Source organism: Podarcis muralis, chromosome 13, assembly GCF_964188315.1.
Source record: "Podarcis muralis chromosome 13, rPodMur119.hap1.1, whole genome shotgun sequence".
NCBI classification, from domain to species: Eukaryota; Metazoa; Chordata; class Lepidosauria; order Squamata; family Lacertidae; genus Podarcis; species Podarcis muralis.
The window spans coordinates 9409245-9421686 of NC_135667.1; the positions used below are offsets into that span (position 1 = coordinate 9409245).

Sequence of the window (12442 nt, forward strand, 5' to 3'; positions counted from 1 at the left end):
ATGCACCTGCTTCAGGGAATGGAGAAATATTGTGGGCGGTTACATAAAATGAACCATTTTTTTCCTACCCAAAGTGTCACTCAGTATCAAAGCTTTGAAGAGGCAATTATTTTCCTCTGCAATTATTCAAATAATTATAGTTTGCTCACCATTCTGAAGCTTCTGGTGCTTTCTAGAAGGCAGGAGAAAACAGTCAGTAAAGGAGGCTGAAAGTAGTTATAAATTAACTCCTTATGCCATTAGGCTATAATTAAGTGCAAGAGGCAGGCAGGTCCATCTATGACATGTTCTCCTTTTTGAATCTTATAAGACACACTTGGACTTCTAGGATTGGCAATCTCACAAAGGATGCAAGTTACAAATTAGGGAATTTATAGTGCCAAATTACTTTTCTGCCAGCATGTAAGAAATAGCACTGTTGATGCTCCTGTTGACTCCCCTTGTGTCTCAAGAAGAAACTATGAAACGTCAAACTGGTGATCCCCTCCCTGTTCCACATGAATGGTACCAGCTGGGTTGCCTCCTCATTGGTGGGATTGCTTCTCATATCTCTTATATAGACAACCAAGTTACTTTTGAGGAACACCCTTCTCAGAACCTGTTTGACTTTCCACAGTAAGGATCCCCCACTCCATCTGCATTTTCTAAGTTGTATCCCTTATAATTATTAAAAGTATATGTGGGTACTCTCCTAAATATGAGAGCTTTTTCTGTTTGGGAATGCAGGGTGTTGGATCATGAATACTGCAAGCCTTCCGAATAAACATGGAACTTCTGCATATGAAAACCAGCACAACCTTTTGTGTGCACTCAAACTAAGGGTGCACACAAAAATAAAATCTCAAAAAGGGGGGATATAAAAGCACAGACTTATGTCACTTGGGATGGGATGGTGGTCAGCTAATGGAAACTATAGTCTTTTTCAGCTCTAGTATAATTGCCTTTTTGGGAAAACAAATTATATTTATTCTTCTTGGAGAACTCTTAAGTACCTCAGATCATACTCTTTCTCAAGCCACCACATATCTTAATAAGTAATGTTTAAACTAGAGGTCATTGATGTGGGTATTCGACAATGCATTTGACAGAGAAAATAAAAATGTATTGCTTTGTCCTGCTGATGAGCTCTCAAAGTATGTCACAACATGTGCATTGCATATGTCAAATATGATCTGATGCAGCATAGATTGTTTATATTTTTTCAACTGAAAAAGATTTTACTAGCTGTGGGGATCTCAGAAACAAATAGGAAGAATGTAAAAAGTAACAATCTGATTTTAGAGGTGAAATGCAGCACTATTTTGCATGTGTCCATGCACACACATGTACACACAATCACTTAATGATAAAGGGCTGCAAATAAATGAATCAACATGTGCCTAGATAGTAAAATGAACAATGAATTGACAATCTAGACGCAATCGATGATGCAATAAAATACTACACTTTTCACTCTTCATAGATTGGTATGCTTAAAATTTGTTGAAGAAAATGCTATGCATAAATTCTGGCACATGGAAAACAAATAGGAGGCTATTGCAAAATTGTGACTCAGTTACACGTATAAATTTCTGCGTTTGTACCATAATGAGTTTGTGTATTATGGACACATCTTCTGAGATATTAAAATAAACTCTCTTGCCAGTGTCATAACCAAGTACTACCAGCACAGCCTGGCTTTGGCATTTGCTGTAAATGAGATCAACAAGAATGCCAATATCCTGCCCAATGTCACCCTTGGTTTCCACATCTCTGACAGCTATGACAGTGCAAGGATGACCTATCGGACAACACTGGACCTGATTTTCAAGTCACATACATTTCTTCCCAACTATAAATGTGGCAAACAGAAAACCCTTCTTGCCATTATTGGAGGACTTGGTTCTGACACCTCAGTCCTTATGATGGACATCATTGGTCTCTACAAAATTCCACAGGTAATATCTGTGCATGTGGATGTTGGAAAAATATTTATTACTCAGCTTTGAAGTCCCAAAGAAAGGAGTAATATTGATGACAAGAAGAAAAATATTGGGAACCTTATAATATCCCTATAACTCAAAATAACTTCTCAAGTATGGAAAAAAGAGTACTGTACTTGATGAAATGCTTATGTAAAGATACTGTGTTGAAAGTGTGCTGCTCCAGAAATGGACAGCTTACAGGATCTGTACCACCCACAAAGGGAGTCAAGTAAGGGTGTATTATAGCCCCAGCACTATTCAACTTAAATATAAATGATATTGTCCAGTGTCTAACATCTCCAGAGTATCATGCCCCCAAATTGACCATAAAACCTATATCAATGCTATTATATGCCTCTATCCCAAACAAAAGTAGTGTTAAAAAGACTGATGAGGGTATTTTCAGGATATTGCCAGAGAGAACAGCTGGCCATGAATTACAAGAAAGTCCATGTTTTTTTCAAGAAGCTATAGGGCCCATAGATGGCTTATGGACAACCAGCCAATTGAACAGGTCAAAGTTTTCAAATATCTTGGCCTTATTTTCCAGTTTGCAGGGTCATGGGGAGCACACCAGAAATGTGCAAAAGAAAAAGTGTCCCAAAAAGCCAAAATATTGCCATGCCTTTTCTACACAAAAGGTTGAAAACATATATGATCAATCATGGAAGTATTCCATGCTAAACCCCTAGCACAGTTATTATATGGGGCTCAGATTTGGGCAGCCATTCACCTTGGATCTATGGAAGCTGTCCAATCAAAGTTCTTAAGGTAAATTTTCTCTATACCACCCTCTGTCCCAAACACATCATTGTGTCTAGAGGCTAATCTTCTGTCCATAGAATTATGGATTTGGCATAGGACATTTAACTATGGGCTTCTCCTAAATTTAAATCCCCCAAGTCTAATATCCCTAGTGCTGCAAGATCGTCACAAGAGCACCTGGACTAAAATTGTCTATCAGAAGCTTCACTCTTGTGGTTTATCACCACAACAGCTAGTCGCTTTAGGTTTTAGTAAAGCAAACAGTCTAATTTGTCAGTGCCTAAATGATATCAAGCATCAGAACAACTTGGCCACAATAAGGAAATTTTCCCATAGTATGACTATTTTCCACCTACCCATTTCAACTCTCCTGCACCCTATATGCATAACCTAGCAATTCTAAAATATAGATGTACTTTTACTCTTGCAAGATTGAATGTATTGCCCCCGGCTGTACTTGAGGAACGATTCCAACAGATTCAACATGAAAAATGCTTATGTCCCTGTGGAGATCGCAGTACCGAATCTGTGGCGTATGTCCTTCTGGCCTGCACTCTTTATAAAGACTTGAGGAATGAGTTACAGATAGGTAGCCGTGTTGGTCTGCCATAATCAAAACAAAACAAAATTCCTTCCAGTAGCACCTTAAAGACCAACTAAGTTAGTTCTTGGTATGAGCTTTTGTGTGCATGCACACTTCTTCAGATACAATATATCAGCTGTAATATATACACACACACACACACACACACACACACACACACACACACAGCTGTAATATATATACATATATCTACAGCTGTCTATATATATATATATATATATATATATATATATATATATACACACACACACACACACACACAATATATATATTGTGTATCTGAAGAAGTGTGCATGCACACGAAAGCTCATGCCAAGAACTAACTTAGTTGGTCTTTAAGGTGCTACTGGAAGGAATTTTTTTTGTTTTGAGGAATGAGGTTATCACCCCTCTTTTATTTTCCATTCTGGGTCTCCCAGCCACTGTGACAGTGTCCTTTCTCTTGGCAGATCAAAATGAGCAGGTGACAGCAAAGATTGCAAGGTTTTTAGCTGCTGCAATTAGAATAAGATCCATTATTTGACTATTGATTAAAAACCCTAATATGTATTTTGTATAACTGACTCTTTTTGTGTGTGTGTGTATAGTATTGTTGCTTTATTGTTATGGCCAATGGCTGATGCAAATATTCATTCATTCATTCTGTGGATGTGGATGTTGGAAACTTATTTATTACTCAGCTTTGAAGTTCCAAAGAAAGGAGTAATATTGATGACAAGAAGCAAAATCTTGTGAACATTATAATAGCCTTTTTACTCAAGATAGATTTAAAAATACTGCAGAAATACTAGTTGCACAAATCCACTCCCAGGACGAACTTTTGAAATACATAGATGGGCATTAATGAATCTTTGTTGTCTCTGCACATTGTCTTACAGCTGATATATGGCTCATTTGCACCAGATGAGATCCAAACAATGGGTGCTCCTCCCTTTTACCGCATGGTTCCAAATGAAAACCTTCAGTATATGGGGATTATATGGCTACTTCAGCATTTTAGCTGGACCTGGGTTGGGCTCTTTGTTGTGGATGATAACAGTGGAGAACAATTCCTCAGAATACTGGAGCCATTGTTTTCCAGGCATGGAATCTGTTCAGCCTTCACCAAAAGAATCCCACAAGAAGTTCGTATGGAGGAATTCATAAATCAGTTTAATGATGCAAGCCCTGTTGATATATCTTTCCAAGATAATAAAGCTGGTACAATTATCATGTATGGAGAGTCTTTTACAATTTTGTGGCTGAGAACTTTTATATGTTCACAGGATTCAGGAAATAAGGAAAACCCATTATCTGGAAAGGTGTGGATTATGACAATGCAGATGGATTTTATATTAACGGGTGCTGCAAGAGGATGGGGTTTTGAGATGTTCCAGGGTGCCATTTCCTTCACAATTCACACAAAAGAAGTACCAGGTTTCAGAGAATTTCTTCAAATCATTAAGCCAAATTGGACTCAAGGAGATGGGTTTCTCAAAGATTTCTGGGAGCAAGCCTTTGACTGTTTCTTTCCAGATCCAGGGGTGCCTATAATGGATGATGACAGCTGTACTGGAGAGGAGAGTCTGGAAAGCCTCCCTGCTGGACTTTTTGAAATGCACATGAGTGGCCACAGCTACAGCATTTATATTGCTGTCTATGCTTTGGCTCATGCTTTGCATGCCATGTACTCCTCTAGATCCAAGCACAGGCCAATGCTGGTTGATAGCAATATTGAACTTCAGAACCTGAAGCCTTGGCAGGTAATGTCTACCAGAAAGTATTTGAATATGCAGTGTAGTACAATGTGAAGCTACATTCACGTTACTCCTTAAGTCATTAATGCAAATATTGTGTTCATATTTATTCCTATAACTGAAGCTTGCGATTTGCAGAGCGTGGTTATACATTAATCCCCCCCCATCTTTTTCAATTAGCTCCACCTGTTTCTTCAAGACATTACATTTAACAACTCAGCTGGAGAAACTGTGTCCTTTAACGATAAACGGGAAATGAGAGGTGGATTTGACATCATGAACCTGGTCATCTTGCCAAATAACTCATTCCAGAAAGTGAAAGTTGGGAGGGTTGATCCCAGTGCCCATGAAGGGAAACGATTCACCGTCAATGAGGATAGAATTGATTGGCCCAGAGGTTTCAATAAGGCGTGGATTCTGTTTGTCTTTAATTTGAAAATTGTGTCAAATTTTCAATGCATTGTTTATTAACTCTGAGGTTTACATCACTTGGGTTCTTCATATCTGTGATCCTGAAATACAGTGGTACCTCAGGTTAAGAACTTAATTCGTTCTGGAGGCCTGTTCTTTACCTGAAACTGTTCTTAACCTGAAGCACCACTTTAGATAATAGGGCCTACTGCTGCCGCTGCGCCGCTGCTGCACAATTTCTGTTCTTATCCTGAAGCAAAGTTCTTAACCCAAGGTAATATTTCTGGGTTAGCGGAGTCTGTAACCTGAAGCGTACGTAACCTGAAGCATATGTAACCCGAGGTACCACTGTAATAGGTTAACTCTGCCACTCTGATGGCAAAGAGTCTGTTGTTGGTAGTGGTTCACAGAACCTTTTAGAAGTAACTGTGCTGGAGATAAATAAGGTGGTGACTTCTGGGGAAATGATGGTTTGCTGAATTCCTTGCACCTCTGACATATCCCTCCAGCAATACCCACTTTCTAAGAGTTTGACACCGATCCTGAGCAGAATAAAAGCTTCAAAGTTCATTTCATTCATTCTGATTTACTTACTCTCCCCTCCATACTTGAATATCTTATAATCAACACCCTTTAAGCATGACACAGGAGATTTTATCTCATTCAGATATTATAGCCAGTGCTTTTTTACTGGGGGGATGCAGGGATATGCATAACCCTAAATAATTTGTGAATCTAAGTTTGGCCTCTTTGAGGGTCTGTATTTCAATACGAGTAGAAAATGACAATACCCCTAAACATTGTTTATTTTGTGAGGAAGCACTGGTTATAACTATTTGATAATTTCCTTTTATATATAGTATGGAGAAGCTATATTCTAATTTAAAAAACTGAGGGAAGCAGATTTCATCCCTATCAGTCTGAAATGAATACAGCCACTGTTATAATTGTCCCAGAAGGTTTAAAATCAAATCATTTATTCTGCAAACACATAAACTTACCTATTGTAACTTTTGATACTAGGCTAGATGAGCAATTGAAGAATAACTTGTTTTGAATATTCCTTATCTATTTATTTCAACAGTTTATTCACCGCTTAAGTAAATAAGATCAGTTAAACTTAACCAAAAGTATATTCATACTAATTTTTCCCCTGTTTGTGGATAGGTGCTTCCTCTTTCGGTGTGTAATGAACAATGCCATCCTGGTCATCAGAAAAAAATGAAGGAAGGGGAAAAGTTTTGTTGCTATGATTGTGTCCAATGCTTAGATGGGAAGATATCAAACCAGACTGGTGGGTTATGTAATTTTGCATCACATAGGTGTTTTTTTTACTTTGTTGTGCCACACTAATTGACACTGAATTTAGACCTTTTTTTTTCTATTTTTCAGATATGGATGACTGTTTCAAATGCCCAGAAGACTATTATGGAAACAAAAATAAAAATGGTTGCATCCCTAAACTTATTACCTTTTTATCATACGAAGAACCTCTAGGGCTCACTTTGACCTCAGCTGCAGTTTCTTTTTCACTGACCACAGCCCTGGTGCTAGGAATGTTTATTAAGCACAGAGATACCCCAATAGTCAAAGCCAACAACAGGGACCTCTCCTACACTCTCCTCATCTCCCTCCTGCTCTGTTTTCTCTCTTCTTTGTTATTCCTTGGCCATCCTGGGAAAGTGATCTGCCTCCTTCAACAAGCAGCTTTTGGCATCATCTTCTCAGTGGCTGTTTCTTGTGTGCTGGCCAAAACCACCATAGTTTCTCTCGCATTCATGGCTACAAAACCAGGATCTAGAATGAAGAAATGGGTGGGGAGGAAAGTGTCCTATTCAATTGTAATTGGCTGTTCAGTTGTTCAAATAGGTATTTGTACTGTGTGGCTGGCAACCTTTCCCCCATTTCCTGATTTAGACATGCATTCGGTAAATGAAGAAATCATTGTACAGTGTAATGATGGGTCCGTCACCATGTTCTATTGTGCCCTGGGCTACATGGGTCTTCTTGCCATCATCAGCTTCATTGTGGCATTCCTTGCCCGCAAGTTACCTGACAGTTTTAATGAAGCAAAATTCATCACTTTCAGCATGCTGGCATTTTGCAGTGTTTGGCTGTCCTTTATTCCCACTTACCTGAGCACAAGAGGGAAAGACATGGTGGCTGTGGAGATCTTCTCCATCTTGGCCTCTACTGCTGGGTTACTGGGTTGTATCTTTTGCCCGAAATGCTACATCATTGTGTTGCGACCAGAACTGAATAGCAGGGAGAAACTAATAAGGAGAAAGTATTAAGGAATCTTATATTTTCATTCTATCATACAGTTATACATGCCTTAGGAGCGGGTCAGAATCTTGGTACATATTCATTTCCAATTATATCGATGTCCCTTGGCAAATTTCCGCTGATGCTCAAATTTTGCATTAGTGGAAAAAAGACATTTTGCGAGATGAACTATCTCTTTCAAGAAATTTTTTCCTAGGGAGTAGTTTGGGCAGAGTTCTGGTGCTCATTGCCATGTGCATCAGGTTCACGAAAATGGAAAATAGTGGAGAATGGGGCAGAATTATAAAGTAAGGAAGCAAAAGAAAACAAGCTTAAAGCAAATGGGTCAATATCAAATATTAACGGTTGGAAGAGCTAGATGTGCTTAGCATGGAGATTAAGTTGAGACATGATATCTGCCATTAATATTATTACAGGGTGTGGGGGGGGGGTCACAACAACAGCACAATATGTTTTTCAACTCCAGCTCCCATTACCTCCAGTCAAGGACGAAGGATAATGGGAACTGTAGTCCAGCAGCATCTCTAGGTAACTGCATGGCTGTTTTTTTTTCTTGCCAGAGGTATGTCATTTGCAGAAAGACTGTCATCCTCATCATGCCTACTCAGGTCATTGAATCCATTAAGGCGTATAACCTGCTAAATGGAGTTAGTATTCCATCTGCTTCCTAATGTGATTTAACAAACACACAACCAAACAATGGAATGCATCACTCAATAGTGCTCGTTTCACATGGAAAGAGGTTATCTCTTTGGTACCTGTGGCTTTTGCGAGGACACGTGCTGAACCCTGTCCGTGGAGCCTCCCTCCCCCCCAAATGAGACAAGAGACCAAAGTATGGGTTCAAATTGGCCACAACTTTATTGAACTTCGGAATGTGGGAAACTTGGCATAGGCCTTAGCATGTAACCCTCTCAGCCTGCCTGGGACTGAGGATGTGCAGGGCAATGTGGTGCAGTGGGAAGGGGCTGTAAAGCACAAACTTACACAGCGTGCACTCCCACCTTACCTTGGCTGGGAGTTTGACCTACATGCCACCGCTCTAGGGCCAGGGACTCCCGCAATCAACCCTTTAACAGGTCCTGCAAACACCACCACGTTGGGGTGCATGAAATGCCCCCCAACTCGAAGATAGAGTAAAGGATACCTTGCCAGGGCCTAAAAACCACCACCCAAGGCCCTAAGGGGTCTCGCTGCCAAGAAACCCATAGCTGAAGAACAAACACCTGTCCACCCAATATTTGAGGCCTTGGAGCAAGTCATGCAGCCAAAGCTCATTTCCCAGGGGGGTCAAATGTACCCCATCAGCCCTGAATAGCCCACTCTTATCCCCTCTGATGGTGGGATGTTGAATAGAGAGTCTGCTAAGTTGCCACATGTTATTGCGCATGGCCCTGTTGATTTCCTGCACCGCATAATTGATGTGATAGAGCCTGTTAACCCCTCTCCAGGCGGGGGAGGAGATTGGACCAGCAGATGGTCATTGTTGGGTACATGGCCTGCAAGCTTTTGACGTCTGCCCTTGCAGCCAGGGTCAGGGCATTGCCTTTTCCCACCACTAAGTCATTCTCTCCCAGGTGCAGAACCAATACCTTCGGTGGGCCATGCACAGATGCTGCCCTCAGCAGCATGGGCATCAAGGTGGGCCAACACATGCCCCACTGGTCCACTTAGTACGTGGGTGTGAACCATCACAGCGCTCACAAATGTGATCGAAATGGCACCTATCCTGGCTGCAGTACCAAGTGTTAAACTCCCAGCAGGCTGAGGAAACTGTTGGTTTAAAGCAGAGTCCCGTGCCCAGCAGAAGGATGAGGAGTACGTGCTGCATACTCTATATTGCTTTATTTATAGTTCAAAGCTGGTATATTACAGAAAGACATCTTGCCTCTGCCGGAGCAGAAAAAGCATCCTCTCTCCTCATCAGCTCAGAGAGAATCACCAAGTGAAACTGCAAAGAACAGTGAAAAACAGGAAACCAGTGTACGTCACATCCAGTCTCCCTTTCCCGTGAGAAACTCCAACAGTACAGACTGTGGAATGTAAACACCTGTCTCGTGACAAGCCCTTTCACTGCACAGTGAAGGAAAGCAGAAACCAACATCCTCCCCCTTTCTGTGAACATCACTGGGCAGCGTGTTCGTACAATATCAGTACAAACCCAACTTCTGCACATAGGTACAATGTTGATCCCTTGATACAATCTTGGACAATACATCAGCAGGAATTTCATTACCTGGCATATAGGACACCGTTACGAGTCCCTTCTGAATACATTCCCTAGCATGCTGCAACTTTAATTGCAAGTGCTTCGTGCTTTGCTTACAACCTTCAGACTTCAGCAAAGCCAAACATGCTTTGTTGCCCTGGTAAACCTGGATTGGACATTTGACAGGAATTTTCATATCTTTGCACAATTGTACCAACCATTCACAATCCTTAAGTGAATAAGACAGTGCATTCAGTTCGGCTTCACAAGTACTTAAGCTAACTGTTGTTTGCTTCTTGCATGACCAATCAAACAGACCCTGATTGTACATGTAGCAAACTCCAGACGTACTTTTCCTGTCTGTAGTGTCACTTCCAAAACTTGCATCTGCAAATATCTCAAGACCACCAGACTTCTGATTGTTAAATCTCAGTCTGTAATGCATAGTGCCTTTCAAATACCGCGCTATGCGTTTCAGAGCTTTCCAATCCTTGACACTAGGATTGTTGACTTGTCTGCTTAGCAAATTACAGCTAACAGCAATGTCTAGTCTTGAACATCTGGCAATGAAGTTTAGCTTGCCTAGCACACTTCTGTACAGTGTAGTGTCAGAAAATGCTTCTTCAGTGTCATCTACCTGATAACCTGTTGTCATCGGTGTGTCTACAGGGTTAGCATCCATCAGATTTAGTTTGCTTAACACATCAGCAATTTTCCGTGACTGGTGTACTAGAATGTTACCATCTTGATCTCTCTCTATTTCCAGAGATAGGTAGTTCTTTACCTCACCAAGATCTTTCATGTCAAAGTGCTCTTTCAGTTGAGCTAGGGCGTTATTGTACATTGCGACATCTTTCCAAAAGAATAATAAATCATCAACATAAAACAAACAGTACAGTTTCTTTTGTCCCTCCTCTTTGACAAATACACATGGATCAGCTTTCCCTTGCTGAAAACCTAGAGAAAACAATACTTCAGTGAGTTTTGTGTGCCAACACCGTGCACTTTGTTTGAGACCATAAAGAGACTTCTTCAGAGCACAAACAAATCCTTGTTTTACCTGTACGCCATCAGGTGGAAGCATATAAAGTGATTCATCTAGAGATCCGTACAGAAAAGCTGTATTAATATCATGGTGACTAATGTGTAGATTTTCCTCTGCAGCTAGCTTGAGCATAAGCCTAATGCTTTCATACCTCACTGTGGGTGAGTAGGTCTCGTGATAGTCTTCACCTGGTACCTGTGCAAAACCTCTGGCTACCAATCTGGCTTTGTGTCTGACTATCTTGCCATTTTGATCTGTCTTCGCTTTGAAGACCCATTTGCTTCCAAGCAGTTTCATTCCTGGAACTACTGGAACTAGCTCCCATGTTTTGTTCCTTTCTAAGGAATCAAGCTCAGCCTTCATGGCATTTAACCATGGCTCAGCTTCCTTTGAATCCAAACCCTGGATTTCTTGGAAACTTGAAGGTTCAAATACCTTCTTGGAGCTTTTAACAGCTGTTACTGCTATCGTAGCAAGCTCATCAGCAAATCTCTTTGGAGGTCTGCCTTTTGTGGCTCTCTGTGACCTATGAATTAGCCTTAAGTCCTCAACACTCTCCTCTTCCTTCTTAGGAGAAAAACGACCTACTGTGAACAATGGTTCCTCCAATTCTTGATCAGAGCTTTCAGAGGGTCGCATAGAGGCTTTCGCACTCTTGAAATCCTCTGAATCACCCGATTCAGTTTCAGATTCAGACTCAGAACCTTCATCAGTGGGTGTGGGTTGTTGTGGTTGCTTTTGACTATCCTCAGTCTCATCACCGTCATCAGGATAACATTGGAAAATTCCCACATTCTCCCCCCACTTTGCATTGTACTCAACACTTCTCGTGAGCTTAATTGTCTTAATCAGTCATCATTATTCTGTAAGACCCTTTCTGATAACCTAGAAAGATACCATGCAATCCACGCTTGTCTAACTTGGAATTTTGTGGTGAGTGAACCCACATGTCAGAACCAAAAATTTTCATGTGTTTGATGTATGGCTTCTTGCCAAACATCTTCTCATAGGGGGTACAACCAATCGCTGAAGATAACCTGCGATTGTAACTGTAAACAAAACACGAGAGAGATTCGGCCCAATAACTCTCTGGAAGATTGGCATCATGCAGCAAGGTTTTTAACCCTTGAAGCAATGTCTGATTTGCCCGTTCCGCAAGTCCATTCTGCCATGGCGAGCGAGGACTAGACAAATCGTGTTGAATTCCTTTCTCAGTCAGAAAAGCTTCAAACTGCTGAGAAGTGAATTCTCCCCCGCGATCACTGAAAAGAGTCTTTATCTTCTTACCATGCACATTTTCCAACCAAGCACAGAATTCCTTGAACCTAGGAAAAGCCTCTGATTTCTGCTTGAGATTGTACACAAAAATATATCTGGAAAATGCATCAACGAGAACCATGAAGTACCTATTTCCACCCAAAG

The 12442-nt window shown here is 40.8% G+C and overlaps 1 protein-coding gene across 1 annotated transcript; it reads left to right on the forward strand.

The window, feature by feature from the left end:
- The first annotated feature begins 1652 nt into the window (after nt 1-1652).
- LOC114583525 (vomeronasal type-2 receptor 26-like) lies at nt 1653-7774 on the forward strand. The gene is made up of 5 exons (XM_028704832.2): nt 1653-1937; nt 4212-5075; nt 5250-5477; nt 6648-6774; nt 6873-7774. Exons 1-5 carry the CDS (start codon nt 1776-1778, stop codon nt 7772-7774), a joined length of 2283 nt encoding a protein of 760 aa, XP_028560665.2. The 5' UTR covers nt 1653-1775.
- Nucleotides 7775-12442: the final 4668 nt, after the last annotated feature.